Source organism: Chiloscyllium plagiosum, chromosome 5, assembly GCF_004010195.1.
Source record: "Chiloscyllium plagiosum isolate BGI_BamShark_2017 chromosome 5, ASM401019v2, whole genome shotgun sequence".
Taxonomy (NCBI): Eukaryota; Metazoa; Chordata; class Chondrichthyes; order Orectolobiformes; family Hemiscylliidae; genus Chiloscyllium; species Chiloscyllium plagiosum.
The window spans coordinates 121,735,256-121,749,428 of record NC_057714.1 but is presented as its reverse complement, the minus strand read 5'-3'; the positions used below and the strand labels follow the sequence as shown (position 1 = coordinate 121,749,428).

At 44.5% G+C, this 14,173-nt stretch overlaps 1 protein-coding gene across 1 annotated transcript in view; it reads right to left on the bottom strand.

Annotated features, from left to right (window-relative positions):
* The window catches only part of LOC122550348, a 33,868-nt gene extending 20,647 nt beyond the window's left edge, over positions 1-13,221 (bottom strand). The window contains exons 1-3 of the mRNA XM_043691077.1: positions 12,950-13,221; positions 8,091-8,284; positions 7,282-7,391 (exon numbers count right to left, since the gene is read on the bottom strand). Coding sequence (XP_043547012.1) covers positions 7,282-7,391; positions 8,091-8,284; positions 12,950-13,047 — 402 coding nt within the window. The 5' untranslated portion in view covers positions 13,048-13,221. The remainder of the gene's footprint in view (positions 1-7,281; positions 7,392-8,090; positions 8,285-12,949) is intronic.
* Positions 13,222-14,173: the final 952 nt, after the last annotated feature.

Sequence of the window (14,173 nt, the reverse complement as noted above, 5' to 3'; positions counted from 1 at the left end):
CTGGAAGTCCAGAACTAGAGGGCATAGGTTTAGGGTGAGAGGGGAAAGATATAAAAAAGACCTAAGGGGCAACTTTTTCACGCAGAGGGTGGTATGTGTATGGAATGAGCTGCCAGAGGAAATGGGGGAGGCTGGTACAATCGCAACATTTAAGAGGCATTTGAATAGGTATATGAATAGGAAGGGTTTGGAGGGATATGGGCCGGGTGCTGGCAGGTGGGACTAGATTGGGTTGGGATATCTGGTCGGCATGGACGGGTTGGACCGAAGGGTCTGTTTCCATGCTGTACATCTCAATGACTCTATGACAATATCGGGCCATGCCTGCAAGATGACAAAGGGAACGTAACACTTCAGGTCAGGAAACGATGAAAAGGTGATGGGGTAGGTCTGTTATTATAGACGAGTTGAAACTTTATTGCTGGAACAGCACAGCAGGTCAGGCAGCATCCAGGGAACAGGAGATTCGACGTTTCGGGCACAGGCCCTTCTTCAGGAATCCTGAAGAAGGGCCTGTGTCCGAAACGTCGAATCTCCTGTTCCCTGGATGCTGCCTGACCTGCTGTGCTGTTCCAGCAATAAAGTTTCAACTTTGATCTCCAGCATCTGCAGACCTCACTTTCTCCTCTGTTATTATAGACGATCCAAGTACAATAGACAGAAGTGACCTTCTAGACAAGAGAACATGCAATCTGTTTGGGTGGAGATGAGAGGTAGGAAAGGTAAGGAGGAACTTATAACAGTGGTTTAGAGGGCCCCTAACATAAACCATATTGTAGAACAGATAGAATTTATGGGGGCTTTTAAGAAAGGTATTTCAATAAATGTGTGATTTTAATCTACAAATTCCAGTGCAAGGGTGACCTGGAAGATAAGGTCAGAGAGATTCTTTCTTATGTCAGCATGTTTTGGAGTCAAAGGTTTTAGATTTGATACGATGCAAAAAAAGACAGATTTAATTGGTGACCTCATAATAAAGACACCCTTAGGTAGCACTGCATGATTGAATTTTGCAATCGGGTGGAGGGAGAGAAAAGTGAATCTGAGACGAATGATTCTAAATTACATAAGGGTATAAAGATACAGCTGGTTGAAGGGAGTTAGGAAATGAGGTTAAGGGATGAGTAAGTAGAAATATATCCTTAAATATCTACCATTGTATTTCAGAATATTCCAAAAATAAACATTCCAGTGAGAAAGAAGGACACGTCATCTGGGGTTAACAGAGGAAATTAAAACTGGAAAGTAAAAATGCACAGTGGCAGGTCAAGAGATTGGGCAGACTACAAAAAGCAGCAAAGGAAGACTAAAAGATTAATGGAGAAATTACAATGAGAAAAAGCTAGTTAGAAGCATTAAAAACATAGCAAGAGTTATAATAGATATTTAAGAGGGGAGTGAGTAAGTGAGCCTTGGTCCTCTAAAGAGAAAAAGACAGATTAAATGATATTTTGCACCTGTCTTCACTGTCGAGAATAATTGTTAACGGCAGAGAGGAACAAAAGCAGCCATGCTCACCAGAAAAACAATATGGAGAAAATCACTGCATCTAAAATCTGTTGTTGGCAAGATGCAACTTGGAGTGCCAGGAGCCCTCACCAATTTACAATCTATTCCACCGACATGGATTAAGGGAACAAATGGAGGGCTACTAATTTCCTCATGCACAATGGTAAGGAGGAACGTAAGCTGCAAAGAGAACATAAGGAGTTCCCAAAGGAATGCAGACAGGTTAAGTGAGTGAGCAAAAATCCGACAGATGGAACATTAAGTTCAACAAATTCAGCCTGTGAACTCTCACCCCTATTTTGTTTATTTGCCTTGTGCTGATTTAATTTGAATCTGTTTTCCATATTTTAGCTTGCAGAAAGAGATGTTCATTACATTTACACTCACTCTCATTGTCTCTTTTACAACCCTTACCCCCTCAAATCACATTTCTACCTCCTTTCAGTTGTAAAGGGTGAGTGATATCACAAATGATTAACTCTGTTTAGACCATAAGACGATTAGATATAGGAGCAGAATTAGGCCATTGAGTTTGCTCTGCCATTCAATCATGGTCGATTCTCAACCCAATTCACCTGCCTTCTCCCTGTAACCTTTGACCCCCTCAATAATCAAGAACCTATCTATCTCTATCTTAAAAACATTCAATGACTTGGCTTCCACAGCCCTCTGCAGCAAGGAGTTCCACAGATTCATCAACCTCTCACTGAAGAAATTCCTCATCTCAGTTCTAAAGTGCTGTCCTTTCACTCTGATCCAATGCCCTTGGGTCTTAGTCTCTGCTACTAATGAAAACATTTTCTCCACGTCCATTCAGGCTTCTCTGTATTCTGTAGGTTTCAATCTGATTCCTCCACTATCCTTCTAAGCTCCATTGAGTACAGACGCATCACGAATTTGAGCAAAGGATCCGGAGTCATGTGGAGGCCGGACTAAGTAAGGACAGCAGATTTCCTTCCCTGAAGGACATTAATGAATCAGATGGATTTTTTGTTTGCAACAATAATTGATCACTATCCTTGAGACCAGTTTACAATTCCAGATTCATGAACTGAATTCCAATTCCATGATGATGGCAGCATCTGTGGAGAGAAAGCAGAGTTAACATTTCAGCCCCAGTGACACCCATTTCTGATGGGTCTCTCCACAGATGCTGCCAAACCAGCTGAGTTTTACCAGCACTTTGTTTTTGTTTTAAATAAAAGGCATACTTGTTACAGGAAGGTTTTCGGGTGACCCATGAGATCAATTCCTGCAATGAGGGGGCTTTCCTATGAGGAATGATTGAGGAGATTGAGTCTACACTCTGAGATTTAGAAGAATATAAGGAAATCTTACAGAAAATAAGAAGATTCTTGACAAGAAGAGATGCTGCTTCCAACCAAGGGAAATTTAAGACAGGAGATTCCTGGATTGACTTGCAAGTGTGGGTTAAGGCAAGATGAGGCGAAATTTCTTCACACAGAGGAAGGTGATTCTTTGGAATCCAGACAGCAGCACAGGGATAAATGTGGAGCATACTGTGCAGAATCTTATCTGGCACACAGGAAGATGGTTGTGGTTGTTGGAGCTCAGTCATCTCAGCTCCAGACATCTCTGCAGGAGTTCCTCAGGATAGTGTTACAGGCCCAACCTCCAGTTGCTTCACCAATGACCTTCCCTCCATCATAAGTTCAGAAGTGGGGATGTTTGCCTCCAATTACACAATGTTCAGCACCATTTACAACTCCTCTGATACTGGAGCAGTCCGTGTTCAAATGCAACAAGATCTGGACAATATCCAGCCTTGGACTGACAAGTGGTAGACAATATGCACACCACACAAGTGCCAGGCAATGACCAACTCCAACAAGAGAGAATCTAACCATCACCTTTGATATTCAATGGCATTGCCAATACTGAATCTCCCACGAACAATACCCTGGGGGTAATCATTGATCAGAAACTCAACTGGACTCACCAGTTTCCTCCTACAGTCCATACATGTGCAGGTTGGATGAATTGGCCATATTAAACTGCCCAGTGTACAGGGATGTACAGGCTGGGTAGATTAGCCATGGTAAATGTGGAGTTACAGGGATGGTGTGGGTGGTTTAGGATGTTCTTCAGAGGGTTGGTGCAGGCTTGATGGGCCGAATGGCCTCTATCTGCACTGTAGGTACGCTATGATTCTATTTAAAAGCAGTGGCTGCAAAAGTAGATCAGAAGCTAGGAACACTGCAGCAAGTAACTCACCTCCTGACTCCCCAAAGCACGTCCAACATCTACATGGCACAATTCAGGAGTGTGATGGAATACTCCCCACTTGCCTGGATGGATGCAGACAAAGCAGTTCACGCTTGATTGGCACAACATCCACAAACATTCACTTCCTCCACCTCCAAAACTCCATAGCAGCAGTGCGTACCATCTACAAGAGGCACTGCAGAAATACACTAAGGCTCCTTAGACAGCACCTTCCAAATCCATGTCTGCTGTCATCCAGAAGGACAGGGCAGCGGATACATAGGAACACCAACCCCTGCAGGTTCCCCTCCGAACCACTCTGTCATCCTGACTTGGAAATATATCACCATTCCTTCAGCATCACTGGGTCACAATCCGAGAATTCCGTCCCTAACATCAATGCATAGCAGATGGACTGCAGTTGTTCAAGGCGGCAGCTTACCATCACTTTCTCAATGGCAACTAAGGATGTGCAATGAATAGTAACCCAGTCGGTGAGATCCACATCCATGAATGAATAAAACAAGATATTCAAGTCAAAGGTTGACAGATTTCTGAGCAGCTAATGCCTTATTCAGTGATAGACAGGTTCCAAAGACCAAATGATTTGTCGAGCTCCTTTCTTATGCTCGGTCCTGGTCTCTAAAGTTCCTCTACAGAGAGCCAGGATTCACTGTACAGGAACTCTAGTACGTCGGATGGAGCAGCTTTTGTGCATGTATGCAGGAGGGTTTTCCAACACAGTATGTCGAAGGGCCGATAAGAAGGGAGGCCACACTGGATCTGGTGCCTGGTAATGCACCAGGCCAGGTGTTTAAATTAGTGGTAGGTGAGCATTTTGGAGACTGTGACCATAATTCAGTTACGTTTAGTTCAGCAATGGAAAGGGATAGGTACATGCCACAGGACAAGAGTCATCAATTCGGCAAGGGCAATTATAATGCGATTAGACAAGACTTAGGATGCATAGAATGGGGTAGCAAAATGCAGGGGATGGGGACAATCAAAATGTGGAGCTGGTTTAAGGAACAGATATTGCCTGTCCATGATAGGTATGTCCCTGTCAGGCAGGGAGGAAGTGATAAGGTAAGGGAACTGTGGTCTACCACAGAAATCACATCTCTTGTTACGAAGAAGAAGGAGGCGGCTTATGGGACGATGAGACGAGATGGTTCAGATGAGGCGATGGAGAGTTACAGATTAGCTAGGAAGGATTTAAAGAGAGAGTTAAGAAGAGCAAAAAGGACATGAGCAGTGTTTAGCAGGTAGAATAAAGGAGAACCCTAAATCTTTCTATAGATATGTGAGGAATAAAAGGATGACTAGGGTAGGAATAAGACCAAAGACAGAAGTGGGAAGTTGTGTGTGGACCCTGTGGAGATCGGAGGGGTGCTAAACGAATATTTTTCACTGATTTTCACTCAGGAAAAGGATGATATTGTAGGGGAGAAGAATGAGATATGAGATATTAGACTAGAAAGGATCGAGGTTAGTAAGGAGGAGGTTTTATCAATTCTAGAAGGAGTGAAAGTAGACAAGTCCCCTGGGCCGGATGGGATTTATCCGAGGATTCTCTGGGAAGCTCGGGAGGATATGGCGGAGCCTTTGGCCTGGATTTTTGAGTTGTCATTGTCTACAGGTTTAGTACCAGAGGACTGGAGGATTGCAAATGTTGTGCCCTTGCTCAAGAAGGGCAATAGAGATGACCCAGGTAATTATAGACCAGTGAGCCTTATTTCTGTTGTAGGAAAAGTTTTGGAAAGGATTATATGAGATAGGATTATATGAGATAGGATTTATAATCATCTAGCAGGCAACAATTTGATTTTAGATAATCAACATGGTTTTGTCAAGGGTGGGTCATGTCTCACAAACCTCATTGAGCAATTTGAGAAGGTGACCAAGCACGTGGATGAGAGTAGGTCAGTTGACGTCGTGAACACTGACTTCAGTAAAGCCTTTCATAAGGTTCCACATGGTAGGCTGTTGGATAAAATACAGAGGCACAGGATTGAGGGTGAGTTAGCAGTTTGGATTAGAAAGTGGCTTTCTGGAAGAAGGCAGTAGGTGGTGGTTGATGGAAAATATTCAGCCTGGAGTCCGGTTACTAGTGGTGTGCCACAAGGATCTGTTTTGGGACTACTGCTGTTTGTCATTTTTATAAATGACTTAGATGCAGGCATAGGTGATTGGGTTAGTAAGTTTGCAGATGACACTAAAGTCGGTGGAGTGGTGGACAGTATGGAAAAATGTTTCAGGTTGCGGGGGACTTGGATAAACTGCAGAATTGGGCTGAGAAGTGGCAAGTGGAGTTCAATACAGCTAAATGTGAGGTGATTCACTTTGGTAAGAATAACAGGAAGGCAGAATACTGGGTCAATGAAAAGATCCTTGGTAGTGTGAATGTGCAGTGGGATTTTGGAGTCCATGTATATAGATCCCTGAAAGTTAACACCCAGGTGGATAGTGCTGTTAAGAAGGCATACTGTGTGTTAGATTTTATTGGTAGAGGAATCGAGTTCTAGAGCCGAAATGTCATGCTGCAAATATACAAAATGCTATTGCGGCCTCACTTAGAATATTGTGTACAGTTCTGGTTGCCCCATTACAGGAAGGATGTGGAAGTATTGGAAAAGGTGCAGAGAAGATTTACCAGGATGCTGCCTGGTCTGGAGGGAAGATCTTATGAGGAAAGGCTGAGAGACTTGAACCTGTTCTCATTGGAGAGAAGAAGGCTAAGAGGGGATTTGATAGAGACATACAAGATGATCAGAGGATTAGAAAGGGTAGACAGTGAAAGTCTTTTTCCTCGGTTGATAACGTCAGCTTGTACGAGGGGGCATAACAACAAATTGAGGGGTGATAGATTTAAGACAGATGTCAGAGGCAGTTTCTTTACACAGAGAGTGGTAAGGACGTGGAATGCCCTACCTGCCAACGTAGTTAACTCAGCCACATTAGGGAGATTTAAACAATCCTTGGATTGCTGTAGGCTTGTGGCGCAACGGGAACATGTCTGACTCCAGATAAGAAGGTTGCGTGTTCAAATCACGTCAGTCTCACTGTGCTTAATTGAAGCTCAATTTTTTTTTTTTACTGGGTGGCTTGTTGGTCTAGGGGTATGATTCTCGCTTTGGGTCTTGCCAACTTTAAGTACATTTAAGTTGTCATTGGACAAACATATGGATGTACATGGAATAGAGTAGGTTAGAAAAGGCTTCAGATTGGTATGACAGGTCGGCGCAACATCGAGGGCAGAAGAGCCTGTACTGCGCTGTAATGTTCTACGTTCTAAGCACACGGATGATGAGGGAATGAGCTTAGATGAGTTCACAGGTTGGCACAACATCGAGGACCGAAGGACCTGTTCTGCGCTGTATTGTTCCATGTCCCATGTTCTTGGATAGAGATTTGTTGCTTACAGAGCTAGGGAACTTCTGAAATCGATTCCATGCTGGCCATTCACTACTCCATCATTTTCTTAACAAAACCTTTCAGCATTCCTCCATTAAAGCATTTTGAGAATTCACTTTCAAACAGATTTACCATGAAGTAAAATTCAGAGTTGGGCTGACGGACTCTCTCCCCTCGGTCCACTTGAGAACCCTGCGGATGTCCAAACGTCACTGTATCACCTTCCTTCAGGATGACGTCACCTAAGGTCACAGGAGACAACAGTCATATTTACAGAGTCAAACTTTCACGTCTGCCTCCTCCCTCTCATTTCACTCCACCCCAGCAGGTAAGGGAAACAACTCTCAAACAAGACTACTTGGATATAGATCCCAGGAGACGTTTTACTGGACAAATACAGGGAATGTACGGTATTATGAGGAAAGCATAGACAGGCTAAGCCTGTATCCGCTGGAGTTTAGAGTGTCAGTGGTAACTTAATTGAAATATACAAGATCCTGCGAGGACTTGACCAGATGGATGTGGAAAGGATGTGTCAACGTGTCAGAGAATCTACAACTGAATAAAACTGTTTAAAAATAAGGGATTGAATGAGGGGGGTTTTTTTTGCTCTTAGAGAGTTGAGTGTCTTTGGAATTCCCTTCCTCAGTGTTTGTAGAATCTTTAAATATTTTTAAGATAGAGGTAGATAGATTCTGGATTACCAAGCAGTGAAAGATTATTAGAATATGCAGACATATAGAGTGGAGGGTTAAAACCAGATCAGCCACAATCCTTTTGAATGGCACAGCCAAGCGGCCTATACTTGTTCCTTGTTCATATCACTGTATAAATAAAAAAAGTTTAAAAACTAAAGGACAATGGGTTTCAGATCTTGGCCTGGCCCCCAGGTGCTCCTACCGGCCTGCCCTGATCCCTGCACCAGGTGGAAGTACACTCACTATCTATGCGGCAGTCATTGATGTAAACTCCAGAGAAGCTCGAATCAACTAGCCGGTGCTGGTTATTCTGCAGTGAACGGATAATCCGGGCATGGGTCTTGGAGATAGTCCTGCGCCTTGATTCCTTGGCAGCACTGAGGACGTAATCAACGACATCACCATTCCTTCCAATCAGAGTCACGCGCTTTCTGAAGCTGGGCCAGGTGGTGTGGGGGAAGGAAGAGTGATAGGAGATGAGATTAAAATCTGATATTGAGTGATCAACATGCAAGAGAATGGCCAAAGTGAGGCTATCAAATCCTAGATCTGGGCATCTTTCAACCAGTCAGCTTTCGCAGAAAGTGCTGTCTCCTTACAGTCCACTCAAGGATCAGGCCTCGCTTTAACCAGGCTGGCCCACAGGCCCCGGGTCTCGCTTTAACCAGGCTGGCCCACAGGTCCCGGGCCTCGCTTTAACCAGGCTGGCCCACAGGCCCCGGATCTCGCTTTAACCAGGCTGGCCCACAGGCCCCAGGCCTCGCTTTAACCAGGCTGGCCCACAGGCCCCGGGTCTCGCTTTAACTAGGCTGGCCCACAGGCCCCGGGTCTGGCTTTAACCAGGCTGGCCCACAGGCCCCGGGTCTCGCTTTAACCAGGCTGGCCCACAGGCCCCGGGCCTAGCTTTAACCAGGCTGGCCCACAGATCCCGGGTCTCGCTTTAACCAGGCTGGCCCACAGGTCCCGGACCTCGCTTTAACTAAGCTGGCCCACAGGCCCCGGACCTCGCTTTAACCAGGCTGGCCCACAGGCCCTGGGCCTCACTTTAACTAGGCTGGCCCACAGGCCCCAGGCCTCGCTTTAACTAGGCTGGCCCACAGGCCCCGGGCCTCGCTTTAACCAGGCTGGCCCACAGGCCCCGGGCCTCGCTTTAACTAGGCTTCCTTTCACATCTCAGGTCTTACTCTGGCCCACTCTGCTGCCGCTGGTCATCTGACATACCCTCCCAGAGGACAACCTGTCTGCCAAACACTAACAGGAAAACAAACAGCCTTTTGCTCCCAGGACTGGAAGACTCATTTATGAATCTACCTCTTACAGTCTCGAAAAATCTTTTAAAATAAACAAACAAAGTGATCAAGGAAAGAGGAAACAACAATTTGAATTCCTTGATGAGTTTCTCTTGGCATTATTTGCTGCAGAGAAATGGTCAGGGAGATTAACATTCAAATTTTGAGGATCTCCAGAGAGGTCGTGAGCGGATCAGAAACTCAATGTTACAGCATTCCATTGTGATTAATTCACTCCACTTGGCCTCCAAGTGTCCGATCCCTGTATTAATCAGATTTTCTGATAGCTGTCCAAAGTTATTGCTTGCTATTGTAAACACTTTAATACTGAACATTCTTTCGCACAAAACTGGATACACTGGTTCCAAGCTAAGATATGGTGACTGCAACATAAACTAGCCTTAGTAACCGATGGGAAAACAATCAAGGTTTTTCTGCATGCGTGTTTACGCTCGGCTGGAAGTGGGACAGGCACACTTCATTTCAGGCACAGTGCACAGTCATGACAACTATCTGCCAGATTCAAACAACCTTTGGAAAAGCACAGACAATGAATAAGAAATATCCCTCTCTATAACTGATGCCCAGCTGACAACACATAAACAGCGAGAGGGAAAACGAAAAGAAAGAAAACATCCTACGCACTGAGCTTTCCCTGTTTTCAATACACCATACCGAATTTTAATTTTCTCGACAACAGAACCACAGAAATTCACCGTCATCTGACAATCTCACAGCAGTGCAAAGATGTGAATGTGATCCAGGAAAATAATTGATAAACTTGGCACCTCTAAAGGGTAAATTCCAACATGGACTGTTTGAGCTGTAGGGTCTGCTTCTCTGTGAATGGTACAAAAGTTATTCTGTATCTAACCCCGTGCTGTTCCTCTCCTAGGAGTGTTTGATGGAAACTGTGTAGACGAAGCTTTACCCGGTATCTAGCCCCGTGCTGTCCCTGTCCTGGGAGTTTTTGATTGGGACAGCGTAGAATGAGCTTTACTCCCATATCTAAATTTGTGTTCTGCTTAACACAAACAGACTGACAGATCAGTGGAGGGATCGTCAGATCAAAGGCAGATAATTCTGAGGTAAAGCTCAGTGTTGACGGAAACAAACAGCAGCGTTCCACAGATCAAGAAAAGATAAATACTGCGGATACTTAACGTGAAATAAAACAAAATGCTTGAAATACTCAGTGGGTCTGACAACAGAGTTAACATTTCAACACAGACATGACATCTTCAGTAATCAAATAATAGATCCTTGGGATTTCAAGGGGTAACAGTCAGAAGCATGAAGAAAAGCTATTGCAGGTTATTCTCGAGCTATCAATGCAATGGAAACAAGTGAAGGGCAATCCCACTGAAATAGAGTCATAGTGATGTACAGCACGGAAACAGACTCTTCAGTCCAACCCGTTCATGCTGACCAGATATCCCAACCCAATCTAGTCCCACCTGCCAGCACCCAGCCCATATCCCTCCAAACCCTTCCTATTCATATACCCAACCAAATGTCTTTTAAATGTTGCAATTGTACCAGCCTCCACCACTTCCTCTGGCAGCTCATTCCATACACGTACCACCCACTGTGAGAAAAAGTTGCCCCTTAGGTCTCTTTTATATTCCAACAGTGGCCTAACCAATGTCCTGTACAGCAGCAACATGACTTCCCAACTCCTGTACTCAATACTCTGACCAACAAAGGAAAGCATACCAAACACCTCCTCACTATTCTATCTACCTGCGACTCAACTTTCAAGGAGCTATGAACCTGCACTCCAAGGTCTCTTTGTTCAGCAATACTCCCGAGGACCTTACCATTAAGTGTATAAGTCCTGCTAAGATTTGCTTCCCCAAAATGCAGCACCTCGCATTTATTGGAATTAAACTCCATCTGCCACTTCTCGACCCACTGGCCCATCTGATCAAAATCCTGATGTAATCTGAGGTAACCCTCTTCGCTGTCCACAACACTTCCAATTTTGGTGTCATCTGCAAACTTACTAACTATATCTTTTATGCTCACACACAAGTCATTTATATAAATGATGAGAAGTAGTGGACCCAGCACCGATCCTTGTGGCACTCCACTGGTCACAGGCCTCCAGTCTGAAAAACAACCCTCCACCACCACCCTCTGTCTTCTACCATCGAGCCAGTTCTGTATCCAAATGTCTAGCTCTCCCTGTATTCCGTGAAATCGAACCTTCCTAACCAGTCTGAATGAAACTCTATCTGCTACTTCTCAGCCCATTGGCCAATCTGGTCCAGATCCTGTTGTAATCTGAGGTAACCCTCTTCGCTGTCCACTACATCTCCAATTTTGGTGTCATCTGCGAACTTACTAACTGTACCTCTTATGTTCGCATCCAAATCATTTATGAAAATGACAAGAAGTAGAGGACCCAGCACCGATCCTTGTGGCACTCCACTGGTCACAGGCCTCCAGTCTGAAAAACAACCCTCCACCACCACCTTCTGTCTTCTACCTTTGAGCCAGTTCTGTATCCAAATGGCTAGTTCTCCCTGTATTCCATGAGATCTAACCTTGCTAATCAGTCTCCCACTGGGAACCTTGTTGAACACCTTATTGAAATCCGTATAGATCACATCTACTGCTCTGCCCTCATCAATCCTCTTTGTACTTCTTCAAAAAACTCAATCAAGTTTGTGAGACATGATTTCCCACGCACAAAGTCATGTTGACTATCCCTAATCAGTCCTTGCCTTTCCAAATACATGTACATCCTGTCCCTCAGGATTCCCTCCAACAACTTGCCCACCACCGATGTCAGGCTCACTGGTCTATAGTTCCCTGGCTTGTCCTTACCACCTTTCTTAAACAGCGGCATCACATTAGCCAACCTCCAGTCTTCTGGCACCTCACCTGAGACTATTGATGATACAAATATTTCATTAAGAGGCCCAGAAATCACTTCCCTGCCTCCCATAGAGTTCAAGGGTCTGGTCTATAGTTCCCTGGCTTGTCCTTACCACCCTTCTTAAACAGTGACATCACATTAGCCAACCTCCAGTCTTCTGGCACCTCACCTGAGACTATTTCATTAAGAGGCCCAGAAATCACTTCCCTGCCTCCCATAGAGTTCAAGGGTACACCTGATCAGGTCCTGGGGATTTATTCACCTTTATTCCTTGACAGTCTCTAAATGCAACAGGTCGGAACAACTTGTCTTTTCCAATTGCCAATGTGACTTGATGCTTCACCCTCTCCAACCCTGAATCTCTCTGAATGTCCCATAGAAAGCATTCTATTTCTGGGTACATCACAGCTTGGTATGGCTACTGCTCTGCCAAGGAACATAAAACGGTATAGAGAGTTGTGAACACAGCCCAGTCTATCACACAAGCCAACTTCTCATCCATTGACTCCATCTATACTTCTTGCAGCCTCAGAAAGGTAGCCAATGACCCCTCCATCCCTCCAGCCAATGACCCCTCCAGTTATAATCTCATCCAATCTCTTCTCTTAGGCTGAAGATACAAAAGCTTAAACACATGTACCAGCATGTTTAAGAAGAGCTTCTTTCCTGCTGTTATTAGACTGCTGAATGGATCTGTCAAATTTCAAATCTCACATTATCTTGCTTTTTGTGCACCTTCTTTGCAGCTGCTAACTTTGTATTCCTTGTTCTGTTCAAATGCCCTATGGTCTTTGTGTGGTATGACGCGCCCGTAGTGCACACAAAACAAAACTTTTCACTGTACCTAGGTACATGTGGCAATAATAAATCAAATCAAATCAAATCAAATCAAATCACAGCCCTTCCTGATACATCGGCATGTAACTCACTCAATCAAATTGGCGATGTCTGGGAGTGATGCTCTACGTCCAATCCGTCGAAGGTGATACTGTGGAAGGCCATCACTGTTAGTTCGATGGGGTGGCATATTCAGTGGTCTGCTTGTCCCCACGTCTGGGCCTGAAAAGAAAAAGACAAGGATAGGAGGAGACTATTCAGCCCCTCAAGCCTGTTTTGTCATTCAATTAGACCACGGTTGATCTTTTCCTCGACCCCAGCTATACACTTCTGCTCCAAATCTCTCGATTATTCCAAGCCAGTCCAAGCAATATTCATTTCTTTTTGCAACCCCAACACCACCCCGCCAAAGAGAATGTTCCAGGTCTCCCCCCACCCCCTCCTTTCTGTGAAGAAATGCTTCCTGACATCAGTCCTGGTCAGATAGCTCAGGTTTTGGACCCTCTCCACGAGAGGAGTGGTAGATGGAGTTTAATTTAGATAAATGTGAGGTGCTGCATTTTGGAAAGGCAAATCAGAGCAGGACTTATACACTTAATGTTAAGGCCCTGAGAAGCGTTGCTGAATAAAGAAACTTAGATTTAGACTGCAGATCTAGTTCCTTGAAAGTGGAGTCACAGGTAGATAGGATAGTGAAGAAGGCATTTGATATGGGTTTGCCTTTATTAGTCAGTGCATTGAGTATAGAAGTTGGGAGGTCATGTTGTGGCTAGACAGGACATTGGTTTGGCCACTTTTGGAATACTTCATTCAGTTCTGGTCTCCCTGCTATTGGAAGGATGTTGTGAAACTTGATGGGGTTAAGAAAAGATTAACAAGGATATTACCAGAGTTGCAGGGTTTGAGTTGTAAGGAGAGGGTGAACAGGCTGGGGCTATTTTCCCTGGAGCATCAGAAGCTAAGGGGTGACCTTATAAAAGTTTACAAAATCATGAGGGGCATGGATAGAATGAATAGTCAAAGTCTTTTCCCAGAGTAGAGGAGTCCAAAACTAAAGGTCTTAGGTCCAAAGTGAGAGAAGAAAGATTTAAAAAGGGATCAAAGGGGCAACTTTTTCCACACACAGGGTGGGGCATGTATGGAATGAACTGCCAGAGGAAGTAGTCGAGGCTGGTACAATGACAACATTTAATAGGCATCTGGATGGACACATGAATAGGAAGAGTTCAGAGGAAATTAAACTAGATTAATTTAGGATATCTAGATGAATGGGACAAAAAAGTCTGTTTCCACATTGAACAGCTCCATGACTCTTG